This window comes from Rhinolophus sinicus, linkage group LG03 (genome assembly GCF_036562045.2).
Source record: "Rhinolophus sinicus isolate RSC01 linkage group LG03, ASM3656204v1, whole genome shotgun sequence".
Classification (NCBI taxonomy): Eukaryota; Metazoa; Chordata; class Mammalia; order Chiroptera; family Rhinolophidae; genus Rhinolophus; species Rhinolophus sinicus.
In genome coordinates, this window is record NC_133753.1 from 123,609,650 (window position 1) to 123,635,406 (window position 25,757).

Consider the following 25,757-nt stretch of genomic DNA (forward strand, 5'->3'; position numbering starts at 1 on the left):
TTTTAAGCAATGTCTATATCTTGAGAAGTATTTCCATATGGAAGTGTTCTTAACTTGGCTTTCCAATATGAAAAGCAAAATTTGTGAAATTAAAAAATGTTTACGAAATGCAAGCAATCTGAATTCACTAATGTTGCCAAATAATATATAATAATGTCTTACATATTCTATTAAATAAATGTGATTATTCAATAAATTCATAGAGGAATAATTAATTTATTCGACAGCTGATCTTTGCTTCAGATATTAACCATTGCTCTTGAGTTCTCACATGTCTGTGAGCCCTTTTCTGAACCTGACTGCACACAAGCAGCCTGTAAATTTTGTATATTCTAATTATCGAAGTGAATGGTGAACAACACTATACTTTGGTATTTTTATTTATAAGAGTAAAAATCCCGCCAAATATCCTCCTGAGTTCCTAATCCTTGTCTGCTAACAACTCTCCAATAACTGTTCTTTCACTATTTGTGCCTCCTTAATTTTCAGAAAGGTGTTAAGGACATTGTCAGGAAGTGGGATCTTCTCTATTGCTCTCAAAACCCTGAATGATTGTCCCAGGGAACGGAGCACTTACGTTTCTAGTTCTAACTCCTGCCAGACAATGTCCACCCAGGAACGCTGGCTAATTACATGTTTTGGAGAAGGTTTTCCTTTTTCCTATTTTTGCTTTTTATATTCTCTCAAAAGTATTATTAGAAAATGAAAAATCTAAGCTAAGAGAGGAGGATATACTTTAAGTAGCTTATTTTTATTTTCTCTTTTCAAAAATTACAAAAAAAATTTATGAACAACAGTTGAAATAGTCTTGCTTGAAATTATTAATGTATTTCAGAAATATTCTTATATGTGCCATACCATGAATTAAGATATTGGACATGGACAGGGTGGTTGAGGAGGGAAAGGATGACAGGATTAAATTCTTTTTTTACAGTTACATTTGCAAAACAAACAAATTTTAGTACTTGCATAAAGTTCTAAGATCCATGCCAACAGCTATTATTGTTAATTATAATAACTGGAATAGGACTCTAATTAACTTCAAAGGTATTTTTATTCAAAAACTATTTGGCAGATTCCTGTAATATGGTTCAGAAAATAGACAGATGGTGATAAGCACTTCTACAGGGTATATCTGGCAATTCAATACACAGAATAAAAAACCAGTTGCCTAGTTGAATCCTGAGTATTTTAGTATTCAAACTTAATAGATTTACTGAACTATGGGCTTAAAATAAATATTTGCTTGAGCACAATGAAGTTTCTCATCTTTATAAACAAAAATCAATTAACTATTATATAATCAAGCTTAAAGTTGGAAAAAAACATATTTTTGTTTATAAACAACTGTACATTCAGTTATCCTGGATTTTTAATGGATAATTTAGGTACTTTTAAAAATGAAGTCATTAAAGTCTAAAATAAGTCATATTGCCAAGTTACTTACGTTTTCAGTTAAAGGAAGACTATCTATTCTTTTAGTAAGATTCTGAAGTTGGGCATAATACCAGTCTTTTTCCTTTTCTTCTTTGTCAAGATCAGCAAGAAGTAATGATCTGTTATTTAAAAAAAGGAAAGTTGACACAATGCTAACAGAGTGTGTAACAGCAATTCTTATTAGCTATTATTGTAAAGTTCTCACTGTAAGCTAAAATATTAACAATGAATAAATGAAAAACATTGATTTTGACTTTTTGAAGATGGGAATTAGAATATTATAATCATTAAAAATTGAATATTAAAAAGTTTTTTTACTTTTTCAGTTAAATAAGTTGGTAATCATCCTTATTAGAATATTTATATTTCACCAACAGCGTTGTTTACATTATTTACAACCTAAGAATATGATGATGGTTTATAGTAAAAAGTACAGATATTACAAAACCCAAAATGAATACAAGAAAAAAAAAGTACAATAAAGTAGTAAAGAAAAGCAGTAATTTTGCCGAAAATAAGCCCAGAGTATATGAAGCAACTGCATTGGACACAGATGTAGTTCTTAGTTTCTCAGCAGCCAAAACAATAAAAAACATAGTGTTACTGTATAATACGAGGATTATTCTGGGGGAGAGCAAGTTTTCTTTAGTTTGGAATTTGAAGCTGAATTTATGTAATTTCTGAACAACCCAAATCGATGGTGTCCTCAATAACAATCGGTATCAAGATACTCTACATCTGATCATTATAAACATAAGTGCAAAATAAGAGTGTTACTGGGATAAAACTCAGTTGGTACAAGAAATATATGAACTACCTCCTCCCATGTGGCTCTTTCCCAAAGCTACCACTATTACCATTTTGTTTGTATTTCCAGAGATACTCTATAAAATGCAAGGATATATGTGCACTCTTAAATAATAGTAGCGTATGTGTTGTCCTATAACTATTTTTTTTCACTAAAAAAATCTATCTTGGAGATAATTTTATGTCAGAATATAAAGGTCCTACAGTTTTGGCTAGAAGCATAGTATTCCATAATATTCATGAATCCATGAAGGGATACACCACACCCACTTAGTTCTGTGTTAGAGGGCACTAAGGACCTTGCTAATCTTTTGCTATTATAAGGAATGCTGCATTGAATATCCTTCCACATCACCTCATTTCATACGTGAGCAAGCAGACATGTAAGATAAAATGAAACTAGGTCTAGACCTAGAAGCAGGTAGGTCTTTAGGGTTTACTGTACTGACGGCTTATTTAGTGATTATCAACAGTCTTCTTGAAAAATGCTTCTTCATGTAAATCTCACATCTTAGTCCTCTAGCTAACTCAGGTATGTAAAATTTTAACTTATTGCCCTTATTAGATGTTATTTATGTTCCTATTACCTTCATCCATGCAAATGTTTTATCAAACATTTTTATTTTTGCAAATTTAGGTTTGTGTTTTTTTCCCCTCCAAAAATGGTCTATGACTATGGTTTTAATTTGACTTCTTTTAGTATGAGTGAGATAAGCCATTTTTTAAAAAAACATTTATATTTTCTTTCTATGACTTTCTTACTTTATGGGACCTCTTCTACGTTAAGAATGATAGCACTTTGTCAGTTACACGGGTTGCAAATATAATTTCTCAGTTTATCACTTGTTTTCTAACTTTATTTATAATGTTTGCCAGGTAAAAATTTTTGATATTCTTGCAGTGTCGTGGGTAGTTTCTATTATAGCTTCTGGAGTTTGCTCATACACAGAGAGAAGTTCCCCACTCTGCTACTGTTACTTTAAAATCCTCTTTGATTATATTTTCTTGGGAAGTACACATCCATGTAAGTATGTGGAAGGTTCTATTCTTTCCAAAATTCCCTTTCCTTTACTGAGAAGCAATTTTAAAAATAAGAAATAAGCCTTCACTTTTGATGTGGTAACCTCAGTAGTGAGGGAATCCATGGTAAGGAAGTAAGCCCCTGCTTATGATGAAGCAACTCTGGGAGAGTGTGGAGTAATGAGAAACTGCCCCCTCATCCCATTTCTGACAATAGAGGAAGAAAGCACGATAGAAAGCCTGAATCCCTTTCAAAAGTTGGGTATTATAACTAGCATAAAGATGTGATCAAGATCTGATTGTATTTTCAGCTTTTCCTCGTGAGGATCTCCAGGACCTACAAGGACAAAGTAGGAAAAAGAGAGGGATACATGGTGATCCTCTGATTACTTTCCTATAAATAGGCTTATGAAATAACAGCTGGGTATTAAAATGCTTCAATTGACAGGCCAATGTTAGTGATGGTGGTGGAGTCAGGGAGAAAAGGGACAAGTTGTTACTATAAAGTTTAAGATCAAACTGTAATAACATGCTCTGGGAAAGCCAAGATTACAATGTTTTGAATCAAAATGTTAAGTGGTTATATGATAGTAGTTGAACTTGTAACTCACACAACAGTGCTTAAGGCTCAGAAATAAAACTAGGTCTAGACCCAGAAGCAGGTAGACCTTCAGGGTTTACTGTACAAATTGCTTATTTAAGTGATTGTCAAGAGTGTTCTTTAAAAATGCTTCTTCATGTAAATCTCATGTTGTCTTAGTCCTCTAGCTAACTCAGAATCATCTAGAAGAGCATGGCACACATGTATTAGGTATTTAATAAATATTTGTTAAATAAATCAATGGCTAACATGACAATAGCTAACATTTACTGAATGTTCTACACAGAGGACGTAGTTTTAAGGTCCTTTTTAAAAAATCCAGTTTAATCCTTACATCATCTCTTGAGGTAGTTATTCTTATGCTCATTCTATAGAATGGAAAACTGAGGTTCAAAAAGGTTGGAGAGCTATGGACCTGGGTTTGAATCCTGGTTTGACTAGTTTACTGGCACTTATCTTGTGCAGTACAGAAAATGAGAAAAAAGGAGAGTTAATCTATGACATAAAAAAGATCTAGAAAGAAAGAATAGAAAAAACAAAGGAGAGAACATCATCAAAGAAATAACAAATGAGAATTACACAAAGCTGAAGAAAACAAATTTCTAGATCAAAGGGCACAGTGAATATCCAACATGATGAAGAAATCACATATACCAAGGCATTCTAAAACATTCAAAGAGGAAAAATGGTTGCTGACAAAGGAATAAGAATCAGACTGGTATCAATTTTTTCATCAGCAACATTGATACTGAGATGAAAACGAGTTGGAACCTTGACCTATCCAAATTACCAATCAAGTGTGAGAGCAAAATAAAGATACTGCCACATAAGCAAGGACTCAATTTTCCTCCTTTCAACATAGTGAAAACCAAGAGAACATAAGATATATCAGAACTACACACAAATACCCTCTTTTCTCTCTCTATCTGTTAATAAAATCAGGACTTTATCTATATGAAGCCAAGTTCCTAGGAAAGTCAGTATGCTCACATGTCCTCTGCCTCTTAATAAACCCTCAAGGGGACAAAGATCTATAAGACTGTAGTCCCTCATAAGCCTCTAATTTTTCAGCATAGTATTTCCTACACTGTCAGAGAGAAACAGTCCAGGTTCAAGGTGTAAAATAGACTCATGTCAACTTAAGAGATGAAAGAAAGCTTAACACTATTTCTGCCCCAGATGATATCCCTATTTTTATAGATGGACATACTTAAAATCAGAGAGAAAGTAGCAAAAGGGCTTTTGCTTCTCAGTGAGCTATGCTGGGCATTTTCCATATGTTAATATTCAATTTTCACAATTCTACAAGGTAGAACCATATCCCCATTTTGCAGAAGAAAATGACACCAAAATTTAATGACTTGTTGACCTAAGTCCCAGAACTAATATGTAACATTTTTATGTATGTTAACATTTCTTGAATGTCTAATATAACTTTTAGGAATATAAAAATAATAAGGTTTCATTCATACATTAAGGAATTTACAATCTTTTAGGAGACATGGAATATGTGACAAAGTTCTTGATAATGATATATTTTCTGATGTTTGTAAATGAAATTAACTGTAGGAAGAGAAGAATTTATACACTAGCTGTGAGAAACTAGAATTCATTCCATATGTTAAGTAGTTTTTTCAATAATGAAATTAATAAATTAAGAAATGTTTCATTTCTGGCACTTGTAATAGGCCTTCCATAATGGACAGTCACCTTTATACTATTATAGATATAGTGTTAGTTATTTTAGCTCAAAAGTTAACCAGAAATGCAATTAAAAGTGTTATATACTTTAACCAGACACAGAGATTGTGATCATGTGTAGTACCCAATGTACAGAGCATTCGAAGTATTTAAGTGACAAAATAGAAGTCTTAAAAATCCTAAGAAATTGCCTTCTTTACATTTTTAGATTTAGTATAGGGATAATCAGTAACATACTATCTTTAACTTAATAAATGCAAAATGCTCTCTAAGTGTTAGTGGTCACCGACCATACATGTGACATAATTCATATCTTGTATTACAAAATGACAAAATAATAGCAAATATTGGAGCATACACGTCAATGTTTGCTATTTAATGAAAAAAAAATACCTCTCTTTCTCTCTCTATCTGTTAATAAAATCAGGACTTTATCTATATGAAGCCAAGTTCCTAGGAAAGTCAGTATGCTCACATGTCCTCTGCCTCTTAATAAACCCTCAAGGGGACAAAGATCTATAAGACTGTAGTCCCTCATAAGCCTCTAATTTTTCAGCATAGTATTTCCTACACTGTCAGAGAGAAACAGTCCAGGTTCAAGGTGTAAAATAGACTCATGTCAACTTAAGAGATGAAAGAAAGCTTAACACTATTTCTGCCCCAGATGATATCCCTATTTTTATAGATGGACATACTTAAAATCAGAGAGAAAGTAGCAAAAGGGCTTTTGCTTCTCAGTGAGCTATGCTGGGCATTTTCCATATGTTAATATTCAATTTTCACAATTCTACAAGGTAGAACCATATCCCCATTTTGCAGAAGAAAATGACACCAAAATTTAATGACTTGTTGACCTAAGTCCCAGAACTAATATGTAACATTTTTATGTATGTTAACATTTCTTGAATGTCTAATATAACTTTTAGGAATATAAAAATAATAAGGTTTCATTCATACATTAAGGAATTTACAATCTTTTAGGAGACATGGAATATGTGACAAAGTTCTTGATAATGATATATTTTCTGATGTTTGTAAATGAAATTAACTGTAGGAAGAGAAGAATTTATACACTAGCTGTGAGAAACTAGAATTCATTCCATATGTTAAGTAGTTTTTTCAATAATGAAATTAATAAATTAAGAAATGTTTCATTTCTGGCACTTGTAATAGGCCTTCCATAATGGACAGTCACCTTTATACTATTATAGATATAGTGTTAGTTATTTTAGCTCAAAAGTTAACCAGAAATGCAATTAAAAGTGTTATATACTTTAACCAGACACAGAGATTGTGATCATGTGTAGTACCCAATGTACAGAGCATTCGAAGTATTTAAGTGACAAAATAGAAGTCTTAAAAATCCTAAGAAATTGCCTTCTTTACATTTTTAGATTTAGTATAGGGATAATCAGTAACATACTATCTTTAACTTAATAAATGCAAAATGCTCTCTAAGTGTTAGTGGTCACCGACCATACATGTGACATAATTCATATCTTGTATTACAAAATGACAAAATAATAGCAAATATTGGAGCATACACGTCAATGTTTGCTATTTAATGAAAAAAAAATACCTCTCTTTCTCAAGTTCTTCTAAATAACCGGTGTTTTCTCTGCTTCCATTTACAAACCCTCTTCTTGGAAACGAACCCATAGGAACAGGACTGCACTCTCCTGAACGACTAGATACAGATCCTTCCCGGCTTCCATAAGAACGGAGGGACATTTTTGACCGCAGTTTCACTCCAGGGAAATTACTGCTATCTAAGTTAAGTTCTAAATAAAATACAGACAAATTTTTATATAACAATTGCTTTAAATAGTCTAAAATAGTGCTGATGCAATTATACTGTTTTAAAAGTGAAATCTTAGGTTCGCAATTTATAATATAATTGAAAATACTTCGTATATACTATATAAAGCCTGTAGGGATACTAAATTATGGCAGCTATTAAGCAGCCGATTTATGCAGGGAGCAGAAGAAACCCTTATCACAAATGCTGGATGCTCAGAGAAATTCACTGACTCCAGGTTCTAGGTAAGTGTAAAGGAAGGAGAGAGAATAAGTAGAATTCTGGGGGGAAAAAAATCAGAAAATGACCAAGCCTGAGTGGGCGGGCTCTCGGAGGGCGTGCAAAACGACAGTGTACTAGAGCATCATCAACTCTATGAAAGGACAAGCTTCTTGGTCCAGAAGCTTACAACTTTAAATTTCTAATAGAGGAAATCACAAATATATATGACTAAATAAACCATTGTTTTGAAACAGAATGGCTGACTTTTCCTTCCAAAGTCAGCCTGAGCTGGGGAAAAGGAGCATATTAAAGGAAAATGAGATGAAACGTCCTTCCTTAGATTCCCGCGAGATAATAATACATTTGGGGACCCAAAGGTAACTTCTCTGCGAGCTTCAATTATAATCAAGCACTTTCCTGTTTTGACATTGGAATTTTTAAGCAATAAAACGAGAGACAGTCTTTTAGAATTCTGCTAAATCTGGCTTATAATCAACTTATGTATGTGAGAGGGTAAAGCATTTCTATCCTAGATGCAACAGAGAGGGACACTACTTCAAATGAGGCAACGGGCCCAGTCTGTGGCAGACAGCTTACTAAAAGGCCTATTGAGTGATTGGCAGAACAGCAGTGAGCTTTAAAAGAAAGCTGGAAATTATCAAGGAAGGGATCTAAAATAGTTTATTTAAAGCCAGTGAAATGTTTAACTGAAGAAATAACAAGCAAATAGACTTTTTACATATTTGTACTGCAACAATCACATCCTAATGAGTAAGGTTGTTATACCAAGAATACTGAAAGCAACACTCAAATCAAAAGAAGCTATACTTGGATAGATTCACCTAATGTTGACAACTGAAGCTTAAAAAAATTATTTTAAAACATTTAAAAAAAAAATCTACCTTTGAGACGCTCTAATAAATCAATCTGTCCAGAAGATGTCATAGCTTCATCTTCAATACTTCCCTGTAGTTGTTTAAGTACTTCCTGTGAAAAAAGAATGCAATATATGACATGACAAAATTTTATAAAACTTCTTGAAGACACGAGTCTAAGTTTCTTGGCACTTAGGTATGATAGGGAAAAAAGTTATTTCAGATTAATCTGAAAACATCACAAGCTATGAAGCACTCTACATATATTACCTATTATTAATTAAAAATAAATTATATACCAACAATAATAATAGTGGTATTTTGTGATAATGGTGATTGTGGAGAGTTTCCTTGCAAGACACTATATGGAGCACTTAAGATATATTATCTCTAACTTTTAAAACTATACAACAGGTGATTATTCTCATTTTCAGACAGATCAATAGAGCCTCAAATACTTAACCAAGTTATTGAGCAGCAAATTTATTTAGGGAACATAGGAAATCCTTATCACAAATGTTCATGCTCAGAGAAATTCACTGACTCCCAGGGAAATGTAAAGGTAGGAGAGAGAATAATTATAAGACTCCTGAAAAAAAATTAAAAAATCAGAAAATAGCCAAGCCTCAACAGTTATGTATTTAGAATCCATGTCCCAACATGACCATGAGACTCCAATTAACACATTATAATAGGCTGTTTTATTTAATACCTCATAAATATTCAAGCTTTGATACATCACATTTAAGCATATTCTTTAGCATACTAATTTACACTCAGATATTCAAATCACTATATGCTCATCGCCTCCTATCTTTCGATGCCATTATTCCTTTCCCATCTAAATCCTCCTGATTTGGTTTGCCAGATTCCTTAAGCGTGTGTCTCCTCCAAATTGAGACTGAAAATACGACAGGTTTCTGTCTCCTCCGCCCTCAGACTCCTATCCCACACAGCTCCAAAAGCTGACATGTGTCTTTAAAGGAAAATGAGCCGCATGTGACGCAGGTCCCTGCCCTCTCATAGATCTGTGTCTCTCAAGCCATTACAAGATTATGGGATACTTTACTTTGCTTTTCCAGCTCAACCTTATTCTCAGGTGGCACCTGACTCCTTAGCCGCAAAGTTCTGTCCCTTGGAGGTTGTGAGCTCTTTAACCTATTCTACAAAGTTCAAAATCTGGCAAATGTTTTGAGGAGACCTGTTGTGTGAAAGTAACAGGTCTCTCCTATCGCAGGACTCTGCCTAACATTCTGCCTTCCTACTCCATTCCCAGCATCCTTTTCCACAAAAAGACTCAGCCAGTGTCCCGTGGGGAAAACCACCCATGATTTGGAGCTCCTCTAAATGTCAATACTTCACATCTGCCTACATGTTTGTCAAGACCTCCAATGGTTTCTTTCCTCCAGCGGAGTCCTGCCTGTTCCAATGATGAATATCAGTCAGTACCCAGAATCAACAAATGCCTCTGGGGAAGAAAATCACCAGAGATCTCAGCTCATCTAGAAAGGGCTCTTTCCTTTTTGGAACTTTGGTTGATACAGTCCTTGATGCTTTCACAGTTCTCCAATGTCTTTAAAAGTATTCTTTCGGTGTATGTGTTTTATCCAGTGTTTTCTAGTTGCTGTAGTGGGACTGCCTACCTGGGGCTGCATACTACATACACCTAAAAGAAGTCACCTCAATTTCAGAGTTTCTAAAAGACAATACAACACAACTGGCAAAGCAATTCTAAATAAAATATTTCAAAAGGTGCTTTGAGAAATGGCAACCTTTTAAATTAATATGTAATTTTGAAGGAGACAATATTTATTTGTATTTATAAATTCTGGAAGCTTGTTTTTTAAAAAATTACATTATATAATCACACTTTAAAAAAAAATTTTAAGATTTTAGAAACACTAGAGGGTTATTTTTTGGAGACAAAATGTGATATGATAATAGTGAATAGAAGATATTTATCAATGAGCAACTGTTATTTCACGGGGGTTGCTACTTGACCCCTTTCTGTTTTTCTCAATACATCACAGTTACAGATTCTTTTCATTACCAGACACAAGTGTACTTGATAATTAAATCGCTAAAATAAATTCTGAAATGTGTCAATTTGAATTTTTATTTCTCATTTTCTTTACCCTCTGAAAAGACACTTTACATGTATATGTTTTTACAGTTTATAGAAAGCAATTTATAAATATTTCATTTTGTCAAAATACAAAGATACAGATGGTTCATTAATAATTTGCTTACAGATAACTTTTTCTATACCATGCCATCTTTTAGTCTAAATGCTTCACATCTTTACATGACCATAATTATTATGTCATGCTCAGCATTTGAAATCAATCAAGTTGAATTTTAGCTCTACAGTAAAAAATATAGTACATAAGTTTTTAAGGTTATAATTTCTGCATTTATCTGATTCCACATCAACTAAATCTCATGAAATCTCTATTTTACTTTATATTTTTATTACAGAAAATGTCAAACATATACATAAGTATAAAGAGCATTATAACAAATTCCTATGTATCCTAACATCTTGCTTCAACATTATCAACTCATGGTCTTGTTTCACCTATACCCATATCAACTGCCACCATTTCTCCACTTATACCCAGATTTATTCTGAAAGCAAACCTCAGACCTCATGTCATTTCTTCTGTAAATATTTCAATATGTATATAGGTATTTAAATAGGTATTCCTTCTAAACAAACCAGTGCCATCATTATACCTAAAAAAAAAATCATTTCCTTAATATTCTCAAATAGATAGTGTTCACATTTCCCTAACTGTTGTATACCTGTTTTGCTGTCACACACACACACAAATATTTTGATAATCGGTATTAATACCATGTAATCAACAGCAAAGCAGTATGCTCTTTTGCCACTAGATGGTACTACTGCATAAGTTGCAGGCACCCTTAAAAGATCTAATTGGAGGAGACACACCTTGGCTTTCTTTGGGATAAATAGCTGAATGATTAGGAAACACGATTCAAGATTCTATAATGTATTCCAAATAAGTGATTTTTTGGGGGTTAAGAACTTGTTTTGGATAAACTTTAAGACAATGCAGGAAGTGCCAATGTTTCCAACGGTCTTTTCACAAATCAATATTCTAAGAGACAACAAACAGAGCATGCATGGTTTCTGCTGCTGAACAGCTTAAAGCCTCTTAAGGAAGAGATACATAAATAATTTCATTGTAAAGTATAATTGCTGTACCATATGCCCAATCCTAAAGAAATATGTGGACAGGTTAGCAAGGATATCTATAGAAGCTCGTGCTGAGTGATTATCAATTTACGATTGAATTCAGACATATTTAAGTGCCAATATTCATGACGTATATTACATCACCTGGATAAGAGGTTAGCCTTCTATTCCATTATAAAAATTTAAGGGTCTGACTTGACTGTTACTTGGGGAGACATTCCACTTCAGCATGCAAATGGATCTAAGAGTAGGTTAAAATGTCTCTCAAAAATGAATTTTGAATTTGCTCAAGTAATTAAACAAAAACTCAAAAAGCCATCTCAGAGCTCTCTACTACAAAACAGACATCCAGAAAGGCCGGCCAGGAGTTGTTCTTTGCAAAATATACCTCTAAAGTAGATGAAAGAGTAGTCCTGTTGGGGATTTTTAATTTTGAATCTTTAAAACTTTTTAAAAAACACGTGTCATGTAGATACATTGTGTTCATCTGTGTTAAAATACCAAACTACTCTTTTTTAACCTATCAGGTAATTAATTTGGCTGTTTTTAAGGTCACCCATAGTTTGTGGTAAGAAAAATGTTTGTTTATAGTCTACCTTATTTCTAAAAGGATTTGAGGTAGATATCTTGGAGATCTGTCATTGCTGGGGGCAGTTTTTGCCACAGAAATAGGCAATTAGAATAAAAAAGATTTATAGACAGAATAGTACATACGAGTAAAGAGGTTGAACTGTTGTGATACTGAATATAAAGGGTAAAAGAAGAGCAAAAATAATTCAGTGATGTACAGAAGCTTGAAGGATAAGGGACACCTCAAAATGCACAGAAAGAACAGAAAATGAATGAGAAATAGGAATAGACAGGAGAATAGGGTCAAGAATCCAGATGTTAAAATAGCCTAGAGGAAGAAACAACACAAAGCAGGAATAAGCAGAAATTATTTTTTAAAAGGGAAGGAAGGGGTAACAGTTTTGTTCATGATCTCCCATCCTACAAAGTTATTAAATTCAGCGAGAAGAGAATCTACTTAAGTAACTGAAAATTAAAACAACTGAAGTTTTAACCTCGATTATTTTGAAATCAGAACATATTTTCCTCACTGCAGACTGAATATTTTATAATTCTCCTTGGAGCCTCTCACAGCTTTTCAATGCTATTTGGCAAACCAATTTTAGGGCTTGAAGATGCCATGGAAATCACCTAGGCTAGTGCAATGCTTGTATTTTCCAAATATGAAAACTAAACTTAAATGTAACTCAGCTTGTGGCAACACCAGGAATCGGCCCAGGTACTGCCTTTCCCCAGGATTCTACACACTAGGGCACGCTGATCTTCTTGATCATCTATCAATACAGCACATAAATGATGACAAGATCAGAGAGAGTTAGGGAGGAAGGCTATATTTAATAACTGAGACACATTCTAAAGTTATGAAGCTAGTATTTATGAATTACATAGAACACCCAGCCTCAGTATACTGATGCTAAAGTTTGTCTCTCATTATTAGCTTTAAAAAAACTAAGAACCAACTAATTAGTCATTGAGGTTTTACACTTATTTTCTTTATTTGAATCACTGGATGAATCCAACATATTTTATTTGAAAGTATAAATGTTAATGTTTGTAAGAAAAGAGTTTACATATTACACTTTTAAGTAAGCGAAGTGTCTAATCCCAAGTTTACAAGAGAGAACACTGAATAAAAATGGATACACTGCAATTAAAAGTCACAGTCTGATACCTTCATATTAGATGCCTCAGTTTCCAGTTTTGTAAGATGATTGGAATTATCTTCTAGCTCTTGTCGAAGATTTGAGTTCTCCATCTTCAGTGCCTCAACTTGCTTTAACAACTGATCATATGAAGCTGCAGCCATCCTTGGCTACCCTTGGACCTATAAGGTTAAAAAGGATTTTGAAATTCACTACTAAAAAATATAGTGGCTGCTTGTTTACAAAGAAAGGGATAAAGAAACAAAACTCTTGAGTCATTTAATAAGAAGAATTGTGCTCATATGCTAGTTTTGATCTCAAAACAATACTGTTCAAGTAGCAGCATCTTTCCAAGAGGATGAAGTACTGGGGTCTTAGTTGAAGACAAACAGAACCAAAATAGAAGAGAACGTCAGTAGTGTTTGAATACATCTGCCTTTTCACACTGGATGAGATTTCTATTAGGTTAGAATTTTTTCAAGGTTTTACAGATATTTTACCTGGTCTAACAGGCAAAACTTAGGAAATGTAATTACTGATAAGAAATTTATTTATATTAGTAATATTAATTTATTTCTGGATTTTGTCTGATAGTCACAGAATTTCAGAGCCAGAATGGATTAATGAGATTAGACACTGCATTCCATTACATTTCATTTGATAAAAGGCCAGTCTTAAACATCATCTTTGGGGAAGGAGCTCTGAAGTTTCAAGAAGGAGTCATTAAAAGGCAGTCACATTAACAAAATGGACACAAAGGAGAGCATTTGATTGAGACTTCAAATCTTTTTGATAGGAAGGTGACAAAAGAATTATTAATATAAAGTTCTATTCCATTTATTCAAAAGGATAAATATAATAGGCCATGCTAGGGCATATGAGGTCTTAGAATACACTGTGCTCAGATTGAGGCAGAAAGACACTTAAAGAAAATGGATGATTTTTAGTAGAGATTGTCAGAGAAATGAAAGAGTCTGGCAGTTAATTATTTAACTAAGAAAGAAGAGGGGAGAAAAGAAAGGCATAGAAGGTAGCCTGGTGATAAGAGGTTCCCTGGCATGGAGAATTAGAGAATGCTAGTAGAGTTATATTAAGAATAAGTTCAGAAGACTCAGATTCTCTTTTAGGTTGAATCCAAACTCACTTTGGAATATATAAAATTCTACCTATCTTAATTTTTTAACAGCTAAAAAGTATTACAAAGTTTGTACTTAAACATTATTTAAAGATCTTGGCATAAAAAAAAATGCTCCTATGCAAAATAAGGCAAGACAGGTTATAACACTGGCCCGTCATGACAACACTGGCGTTCGGCAACTGGAAGGCTCCTAACAAGGGAAATTAAGGAGCTCAGGTCCAGTCAGTTCTCCAATGACTACAGTCAATGATAAAGCTGGTGCAATCCATTGTCACCCGAGGAGGAAATGGAGACCTAGGAGGTGGGGATCACTCAGAAGACTTTATGATTGAAAAGAATGAGCACTAGACATATATTTGGAGACTTGCATCTTAATTTCAGGCTTGGTCAATTTCAGGTTTAACCTTTGCTCCTTCATTTTAATTCATTTACCCTCTGTAAAATTGGCATTTTACTTACTACCTGCTTTAATATACTCATAATTTAAAGAGATAGGGTTAGAATTAAGTAACAAAAGGCAAGATGAAAAATAAAAGTGTTATGTAAATATGTTACATTATGAAAATACATGTAATATAACTTCCTTATTAAGATTTAATGTTGATCTGTTTTAACCCCTGCCCCCCGACCAATGGACAAGAAGTGAAGAAGTAATTTACCCTCTTAAAAGGGACAGAGGAGACACCTCAAAAATGAAGGAGAAATTCATAGATGTGATAATTTTTCTGTTTTACAGCATACCATTAATAAGCAGGTCTGGAAATACATAGCACACTAAAAACCATGTGACAGAGGTGGACATCTGACAATTTAATAATGTAAGCCCTAAAATTCTTTATTTCAAAGAAAATATTAACAGGTAATTTTGCACTGAAATAATAAAACAAAGTAAGATGAAAGATAATGACAGAGAGATAGGTACAGATAGGTAAGTTAAGACACACAGTGTTTTAAACCTTACACAATCACAAAAATCACCTGATGGGCAAGAGGAGCAGAGACTTTTACAAGTGCTCTCTATTGGAGGGAAAAAAAATTCAACCTTTCAGATGGACAATTAAAACACTCTAATCATCTTTCCCCCCACCCTCCAGAATGAAAAACTTTAAAGATATTTCTTCCCTAGAAAGCAGAGTGCTTCATATCATTTTACTGGGAAAAATAAGATGTTTCATGAAGTAATACCAGTAGGTACTACTTTATATCCTTTTAGAATACTGTAACCATCCTTCTCTAACTCAAAATTGCTTTATGCAAAATTTGAGAAATAATAAATTTACTTTGGAATGGCTTTGATACAATCACAAGAATTTCATACCCAATATATCTCAACTGCAAATCATTCCACAATGTTTTTAAAAAAATCAAAATTTATTGCATGAAATGGGGAAAACCTCTGAATCTTTCACTTTAATGACAGTATGCAATCACCCTGGTTTGTTTTTCTGTAGTCAAGACACCCACTAAGGAGATTCCTCACCCCGTAAGAATAGGGTATGGGAGAAGGAAGCAAAATGACTGTTGTCTAGATTTTTATCCAAAATTCACTGGAAAACAAATTTACAAGTACCCTAAGAAATTAACATAAAGATACAGAAAATTTTCCGGCAGGCAAGGGATACTCACTTAGAATTAATTGTAGAAGATTCATTATTACTAATCTAAGAAGTCTGGGTTCACTTTAAAAAAAAAAAAAAAAAAAATCGAGCTGTTTTTATTGTTTTGTTTTAATGAATTTAAAAAAAAGATGCACTTGCCAACACTTTTAGATGGTAACGAAATAAGAGAATACCAATAGAAAGAGAAGAAACCAAAAGAATCATAACAGACTATTTTGCTCAACTTTACGCAAATAAATGTGAAAACTTAAATGGAATTACTAGAAAATGCAATTTAACAAAACTTAACCCCTAAAATTTATAGTAAAAAATCACTATTAGAAAATTGATATTATTCAACATATTAACAGGTCCATATAAAGGAAAAATACGATCATGCCAAAGATGTTTTATAAATTCAATGCCTATTTTTGTTCAAAATACTGATATAAAAGAACACTTCTTCAACACGATCTCTAGCAGCCCCAAAGCCAACACTTAACATATTTATTCCTAAAGTCAGGGAAAGCCCACTTTTACCGCTCTATTAGTCATATTAGTCAACACAATTAAAATAAAGAATGAAATTCAGAAGGAATATATTGGCAGATGACATAATTATATACTTGGAATATCCAAAAGAATCAACTAAACATTGACTATAATTTAATAATTTAACATAGTACAAAATATACAGAAATGTTTCCTTTATACGTACAAAGAGAAACCAGATAGAGGGGAAATGGAAGATTACATTTATAATTTAAAAAATAATAAAACACTTAGGAATAAACTGAACAAAAAGTGTCCAAAAACATATGAAGAGAACTATAAAACACTTCTGAATGACACAAAGGTAAGCTTCAACAAATGGAAAGACATAACTTGTTCTTGTGTATGAAGATTCAGTATCATAAAGAATTTATATATTTTACACAGTCCCAATAAAAATACTATATAAGGTTTGCTTTTATTTTGTTTTCTGCAGGTAGACATTTGAAAAAAACAACAACAACAGGCAAAAATAGGAAAATATGAAACGAGAAGAGCAGGAGGAGTAGACATACCACATATTAAAATACTGTACAAAGCCTTTATAAGTAAAACAGTATGTAGTTAACTGTACTACACCAGTAAGTTAATTTCTTAGTTTTGATAATTATACTATGGACATGTAAGATGTTAACATTAGGGGAAGCTGAGTCAAGGGTTTGGGGGAACTCTGTACTATTTTCCAACTCTTTTGTAAATCCAACGTTATTTAAAAATAAGTTTTTTAAAAGCAATGCTACTGGCATATAAATAGATTAGACATTGGAACACAATTTAAAAAATCAATAAGTAAATACATGTAAATTTAGTAATGATACAGGTAGAAACTCAAATACATGTGAAAGATGGACTTTAAGTAAGTGGCATTGGGAAATAGGGCAGCCATGAGGAAGAAGATAAAATTACATATATTCCTCTTACTACATACTAGGATAAATTGCAAAAGGAACAGAGATTTAAATGTTTAAAAACATTATGTAGCATTTGAACTATGGAAACAGTTTTGTTTTTAAATTAAAGATATTTAAATGAAGTATACCCTAATCCAAGGAAGGTGTTATAGAGCGACAAACATTTTAACTTTGTTAATGGGTGTAGGTACACGGAGGGCCAACTGGAGTTCTCTAAAGTGATGATGTCTGTTACTAGACTAGGAGTAATAGGATGGATTCTTAGGGTACTTCAAACAAATGCGAAAGTTTTTATTTGATGTAAAAGAACAACTACTTTTAAATAGGTAGGACACATCCATGTAGTGCAATACTATATGGGTATTAAAAAGAATGTGGTGATGTAGAAAAACAACAAAAAATGTAAAACAAAAAAAGAAGGGTGCTGATGACTATGTCTCATATAGTGCACCTAGTTCCAGTAAAAATTAAAGGATTGCATAAGGATAAGAAATGTCATTGAAAGGATATACAAAAAGATAGACATTACCTCTGGAAAAAAGGTCTGAGGTCTGTTGAGACGTTTTCCTTTTCATTGTATATACCCTTTTGTCGAGTTTGAAGATCAAAGCAAAAAGTTAGTTCTTTGAAGACTAAGTATGATTAGAGAGAGAGAAGAGCCCAAACATACAAAATGAAAAAATTGTAAGGTGTGTGTAGGGGAACTGACTCAAGAAGAAATAGAAAACCTTAATAGTTCTGTAACTATTCAAAAATTGGAGTATTTTCCCTCTCTTTCTGCCAACACCAAGAACAAAAGAAAACAAAACAAAAAACAAAAAAACAAACCCATACTAAATTCAAATGGTTTAAAAGACACCTTCTACCAAAATTTAAGAAACAAATCATTCCAACCTTATACAAACTTCTCCAAGAATATATAGGAAATATTTTCCCAATGCATTTTGACACCAATATAATTGCAATATAAAAGTTAAAGGTAGTGTAAACAAGAACAGTTATAAATATTATCCATGAATATTGATACAAAAATCCTAAACAAAATATCAGGAAACAAAATATAATAGTATACAGTAAAGAAACTACAGCAGTGTCAAGCTGAGTTTATTCCAGGAATGCAAGGGTAGTTTAACATTATGATCATTTATATGTGTCATTCACTACATTAAAACATTAAAGGAGAAAAACTGTGACCATCTCAAAAGATAAAGGAAAAACATCTCAAGAAAGTCATCTATTCAAGATAAAAACTTAGTAAAGTGGAAACAGAAGGGAACTGCCAACACCTACAGTAAACAACATTCTAAATAGTTAAATGTTAGAGGCATTATTATAAAACTCAGGAACAAGGTAAGGATGTCTATTATTACCACTTTTATTCAACATAATCCTGGAAGTCCTTAATTAGCACAGTCAATTTTTAAAAAGGAAAGAATAATGATTAGAAAGGAAGAAACAAAACAGAAAAATCTTAAGATACATGGAAATTTAACAAGTCTGTCAGATAAAAAATAAATATATAAAAAAAATGTTTTTCATTCCAAGCAGAATATATGTATCCATTTTTATTTCTTTTCTCTGTAACAATCAGGTCCTTATCCTCCATTTTACTTTTCTTCCTCTGCTCTACTAAGACCCCATAGGTGGTGGCATTCAGTCTCCTGTCTGCTATAGTTTTTCCCCACCTCTTCCTTTCTTCACGTTCCGTAAATGGCTACATACATTGGCCGGACTCCATCCAAGCCCATCTCAAGTGAAGGTACATTCCAAGATGGCCACCAGAATTACCTGAAGCAGGGGATGGCAAACATTTTCTGCAAGGGTCAGATAATAAATAAGGCTTTGTTGGCCATATATGTGTTGCCAACTACTTGACTTCGTCCCTGTAGCACAAAAGCAGCCACAGACAATAAATAAGTAGACAAGACCTGTTCCAATAAAACTTAGTTTACATAAGCAGTGGCAGTTTGCTGGCCCAGAGCATGAATTTCCAATTCTGGTTTTCAAACACCCCTGGGTAGCCCAAATAATTTCAAAGGCTATTGAGAAATTCTCAAAATTTGTATTTTACTTTCAAATAATAATAAGTAACCTGCTATGTTGGAAAGAACAGAGAACTAGGAAGATTTAAGGTACTGGCTTGTTTTTCAGCAATAATTTTAATTTCCACGATTTCTTCATCTTCCAAAAATTTCTTGCAATCTTTATTTGGCTTCCTATCACTCTATGGCATTGTAAACACGTATCTTTTTATAAGTTTTTACTATTACTTTAATGGGGTCTTAGGAGAAAGAGGTGATAAATGTGAGTGAACAATTCACTAGTTTGCATCAGAAATCCTGTGTTTACATTATTTTTAATCCATATAGATTTAATTCTGGTACATGATATGAGCGTAGTGCTTAACTTTATTGTCTTCCACATGGATAACCAATTATGTCAGCAGTATTTATTAAACAATGGAAATGTATTCTTATCATAGGCTACATTTTTGATATATTTAGAACTATAACTGTATTACAGTTACATTAATTTGAGATATTACATTTCTGTGATAGTAAATCTTACCTCTTTGTCATTAATAATTAAGGTCCTTCAATCAAATTTTCCAGTTTTTTGAAGTAAAGGTCCTATGACTTTTGTATCAAATTTATTTTGGGGTTTTTTGGTTTGCTGTGAATGAAACACCACCATTTCCTACCAGATATTGCCAGTACAGATAAAAGCTGTTCATTTTATTTAATACACACCCTTTATGCAGCTACCTTATCAAATTATCCCATAAATTCTAACAGTTTCTCTTGTGGATTTTCTGGGTATGCAATCACATTAATCTACAAGTAAAGATAATTTTGTCTCTTCTTTCCCACTATTTATACCTTATCTCTTTTTCTTGTTTTATTGTTAGCATAAACCTTTAAAATAATTTTGAACAACAGTGATCTTATTCCTGATTTTAATAGAAATGATTTAATATTTCACCAGTTAATAGTCCCTTAGATTTCAGTAACTATTTTTGACATGTTTAGGTGTTTTCCTTTTATTTTAAATTTCTTATTAGGGGTAGCTTCTAAATGTTTTTACAGCAGCACCTTCTGCTATAACATAATCGTATTTTTTTATTTTAATTTGTTGATGCTATCAATTATAAAATTTTCTCATTTTGAGCCAACCTCCATTCTTGCAATAAATCCTGCTTTGCTCATGTTTTATTATTTTACTAGTTTGTTCATTTTTCAATTATTTCATGTGGAATTTTTATGAGAAACCAATATATAGTTTTACATTTTTATAGTAGTTTAAAATAAGGTTGTGGGGACAGAGCCAGGGGAGCAGTTTCCAGGCTCTTGACCTCACGTGGAAAGGTGCTGGCTCAGGTAGTAGATGGCCATCAGCTGCGACTAGTTGGCATCGGCTGTAACCTATTAGCCATTATCCACTAATATAACTGCCATGGCTATGCTAGGGGGTTGGTTGGTTGGTTGGCAGAGAAGCAGATGGCGGATTGTGGATCGTGTGGCTCCTGCTTCCTGTGTCTCCAACCCAGCCGCCAGTGAGACCATAGTGGCATGAACCCCCTATCCATGGCTCCGTGGGTGTTCCTTTTTGGCCTCACCATATGCTGCGTTCTTGTGTGGGGAGCGGGACCAGAGACCCCGCATGACACATGGCGCAGAGAACAGAGTATGGTACTGGCCAGAATTTTCAAAGGAGTCATGGAGCAGTTTATATGTATGAAAGCTCAGTTTCGCGAGCAGGTGCCGGCCAAAGCTCTCCGAAGGGCGGTGGAGTAGTTTGTGGGTATGAACACTCAGTCTCAGGAAGCCGGTGAGGAGTGGCACCGGGAGCAGGAAACATGACCTACCTGGGAGAAACATGACCCCTCGGTTAATTGGTGGTCCTCTCAAGCCTCTGGATGGCATGCTGCCCTACTGGCCAAAGCAGGTGACGCCTGCCTTTTGTAGTCTGCTGCTGCTGTACGCTCCTGGAGTTGTGGACATCTTGCACCATGGCCACCACCCACTCGGATACCTGGCGCTGCAGGTAGGATTCCGACCAGGTAGGAATGATGTCTGACTCTGGGCAGGAGGACATGTGGGCTCCACACAGTGTGTGGTGCCCAATGGCCACTGTTCTCAGCACCTGGACCCCTGCGGAGGGGTGGGAAGATGTAGATGGTTCTCCCACCAGCACAGGCTAGAGAAAGTGAAGGTCGTTGCGGCCCTGTGGGCTGGGAAGTGCTTGCTGAGGCAGCCCAGGCATGGGACTTGTAGTCCCAGGAGGTAACGCTTGCTGAGTCCTCTGTGGAGGATGCGGGTGAGGTCAAGGTCATCCGTCACCCCCAGGTTGGGGAGGACATGGAGCCCTCACTCTGCGGAGAGGGCACACATTGTGAGGCTAACGCACAGCCCTGGCAAATGACTATGGACTATGGGGAATTGCCTTCCATCCCTGATTTGATGGACCGCTTGACTGTTTGCTTGGGAACGTACCGCCATGTAGTAGAACTGGCAGATGGTTGCTTCCTGTGTCTCTCCTGGCTTCCAGCGAGACTGTGGTACAGGAAGACCCTTTGTTGGGGTGCTGGCGGATGTTTACTTCCCGTGTCTTCCCTGGCCGCCAGCAAGACTGTGGTGCAGGAAGACCCCTTGTTGGGGTGCAGGTGGATGTTTGCTTCCTGTGTCTCTACCGGCCGCTGTCAAGAACATGTAAGCACCTTGGCTGTGAGCCACTATTGTTCCAGCGCAGTACCCTGAGAAAACCTGGCTATGCCCAGGGGGACTGGCTGTACCCAGAAAGCCTTGCAGTGCCCAGAAAACCTGGCTGTGCCCAGGATATTGCACCCACCTCCAGGTTCCTTGCATAGGGTCTGTCGTGGAAGATGCTTGTCGCTTAGATTGTGAGGCGAGACGTTGGAGGGGTGGAGTGTGGGGACAGAGCCAGGAGAGCAGTTTCCAGGCTCTCGGCCTCACGTGGAAGGGTGCTGGCTTGGGTAGTAGGTGGCCAAGAGTTGTGACTAGTTGACCATCGGCTGTAACCAGTTAGCCATTAGGAACTAATATAACTGTCATGGCTACGCTAGGGGGTTGGTTGGTTGGCAGAGAAGTGGAAGGCGAATTGCAGATCATGTGGGTCCTGCTTCCTGTGTCTCCAACTCAGCCGCCAGCAAGACTACAGTGGTATGACTCCCCTATCTATGGTTCCATGGGTGTTCCTTTTTGGCCTCACCGTAACCTGCATTCTTGTGTGGGGAGCAGGATCAGAGACCCTGCATGACAAAGGTTATGAATTAAGTTTATGCTATGTTTGTAAAATGAATTGATAGGTTTCTCATCTTAATTTTATATGGTCTGAAATAGTTTGAATAATAACTTATCTATTCTTTGAAAATCAGCTGCAATTTAGATCAGAAAGAGTCCTTTTAGAGGAAAGATTTTTAAGTATTTTGAAATTTCTCCTGTCGTTAATTCTTTTCATGTTTTCTTCATCTTCTTGTATCAATTTGATTCATTAATAGTTCACTAGTAAGTTATCCATTCCTTCTAGCTTTTCAAGTGTATTACCACAGAGTTCTATACATTCTCTTATTTAAAAATATGTCCCCCTTCCCATTCATGCTTTTTGTTTTGTCTTTTGTCCTCCTAATCAAGCTTGGTAGGGTTTCATCTATTTTTATTAATCTTTACTAAAAAATTAACTTTTATCCTTTCCACCACTTTGCTTTCTATTTTATTCATTTCTTCATTTATCTTTCCTAGTTATATTCTCTTATTTTCCATTGGTTTGTTTTGTTCTCTATTAACTATTCTCGAATTATTCCATTTTATTTTGGTGAGTTTTGTTTCCCCATCTTTTATAACAAAGTTTATATCTAATACTGTATCTAATACTGTAATCCCATAAAGCTTTACTCAGTGACAGTCTCAAAAACATAAATGCATGCAAGAATAAAAGGAAACAATGCTTTATCAGTCAGGGAGTGCAAAGACCAAAAAAAAAGGGCAAAAATTAAGAGAATGTCCAAGATGCCTTTTCCATTACAACAGTAAGATGATAGATTTCTCTCTATGGCTATATTTCAAATCAACAAATATTTGAGAACTTATTCACAAGACACCATGCAAATATTATAAGGAGGTTTTGTGGGTTCAATTTTGTTCCCCAAAAAGATGTGTTGAGCCACAGGTAACAGGTAATCCCTCGTACCTGTGAACTTGTTTGTGTGTGTGTGTGTGTGTGTGTGTGTGTGTGTGTATGTTTGAAACACTGTTTGTGGGTATAAAGTTAAGATGAGGTCTCACTGGATTTGAGTATGCCCTAAATTTAATGACTGGTATCCTTTAAAGAAGGTCATGTGAAGACAGAGACTGGGAAAATGTCATGCGACAATGGAGACAGACATTGGAGTGAGGCAGCTGCAAGCCCAAGAATGCCAAAAACCACCAGAAGTTAGAGATAGAGGCATGGAAAAGATACTCCCTCAGTGTCTCCAGAAAGAAACCAACTTGGATGACCCCTTGATTTCGGACTTCTAGCTTCCAGAACTGTGAGAGAATACATTTCTCCAGTTTTAAGCTACCAGTCTGCAGTACTGTCACAGCAGCCCTTTAAGACTAGAGGGGAAAATATAAATTGACATGTTCCTTGTTCTCAAGTATCTTTATATTTAGCAATGGAAGAATATTCCAATAGAACGGGTAAACAGGATCAGTACACGGATGTATCAGACGTTTGTGTCCCATCTTACGTTCTCTTAGCTTACTTTCCCTCTAGTCATTGCTGTATCAATCAGCTCACAATCAGATAGAAACTATTGAAAAGCACACCAGCCGCACCAGGTATCTTTTGCTTAGTCAAAGAGTGAATCCTTGACTAAAGGTGAATGGTTGCTAGTATATATATTTCTCTCTTGGGTGGACAATTCTATATAGTTCCTCAGAAAGTCATGGCAGTTCAGACCCCAGTCATCCAAAGTGGTGATCAACTTGAGAACACATGCTTATGGCTGTCCCTCTTCGCTATTTAACTCTTTCCAGGCCTCTACTCCTCTTCCTGGGTCACTTCCCAAAGAAAGCATTTCATACAAGGCCTTGATTGTCTCAAGATTCTGACTTCCAGGGGACCCCAGGCTAAGATACAAATTACCTACAATTTAAAGGCAAATTTGGGTCAAAAGCAATGACTATGAGTGCTATGGCAGTACACCTGGCTGAGAAAATTGAGAAAAGTGTTCAGAATGTAAAAGCCATTTAAGAAGGGACTTAAGAGACGGCACAATTGTAAGAAACATAAATGTGAGAGGACAGTACTCCAGAATAAGGACTAGCATGATCAAAGCTCAGATTGGAGAAATGATGTGTATTTGGATGAAAAGAGAACACTCTAAGTTAGCTAAGAGGCAGTGTGGATGAATCAGGGAAAAGAAGGAAGTCAGAACATAAATATGGAGTGGAACCACACTGTGGCTAGGTTACTTCACACTGTGAGGGACACGGATTTGGATAGAGACCCCCAGAAATGGTGCAATAACAAAGGTACAAGGCCATGCATGCTGCTAAAAACATTTCTCAGTTTTTATTACAAACTATGTCAGAAGTAGCTAACATACTGACATAAATTAAGTGATAATAACCAAGAATCTAAAAATAGCTAGTGGAGAGAGATTCAAGCAGCTGGAGGGACTTGACCCACCGTTGCAAGAGAGAAATGTGGGCAGCCTCTAGGAACAAAGACCAACTCTGACAGCCAGCAAGAAAATAGGGACTGCAGTTCTACCAAGATAAGGAACTGTATTTGGCCAACAATTGGAATGAGCTCAGAAATGGATTTTTCCCCAGAGCCTCCAATAAGTGTACGTGGAACATACACATAATGCTCTTTTGATTCCACAAACAGCATTATGACATAAGACTACCAAACCTGAAAGCAATGAGCAAAATGACTAAGGAAAGAATGTTCACATATCCAGACCACCTGACATCCATTATCCATAAAACTGGTTGTCTAGAGGACTATATTCATGGACCAATCCAAAGGCTAAGAACACAGGACTGATTCTTTTCAAGAATGTACTTTTTACTGTAAGAACCCTGTTTTTCTTTCTTCTATTGAATACTCTGGGTATTGCCTAGTTGTGTTCTGGTTGGCAAAATGGCTAAAGA

The 25,757-nt window shown here is 35.0% G+C and overlaps 1 protein-coding gene across 19 annotated transcripts in view; it reads right to left on the bottom strand.

Annotated features, from left to right (window-relative positions):
• Positions 1-25,757, bottom strand: part of APC (APC regulator of WNT signaling pathway) — a 241,039-nt gene that overhangs the window by 61,622 nt on the left and 153,660 nt on the right. For 9 of the 19 annotated variants that reach the window (XM_019727779.2, XM_019727787.2, XM_074328605.1 and 6 more), the window contains exons 2-5: positions 13,426-13,578; positions 8,489-8,573; positions 7,146-7,347; positions 1,448-1,556 (exon numbers count right to left, since the gene is read on the bottom strand). In XM_019727779.2, coding sequence (XP_019583338.2) covers positions 1,448-1,556; positions 7,146-7,347; positions 8,489-8,573; positions 13,426-13,560 — 531 coding nt within the window. In that variant the 5' untranslated portion in view covers positions 13,561-13,578. The remainder of the gene's footprint in view (positions 1-1,447; positions 1,557-7,145; positions 7,348-8,488; positions 8,574-13,425; positions 13,579-25,757) is intronic. The other 10 variants (XM_074328601.1, XM_019727781.2, XM_019727784.2 and 7 more) reach the window with 2 other exon arrangements.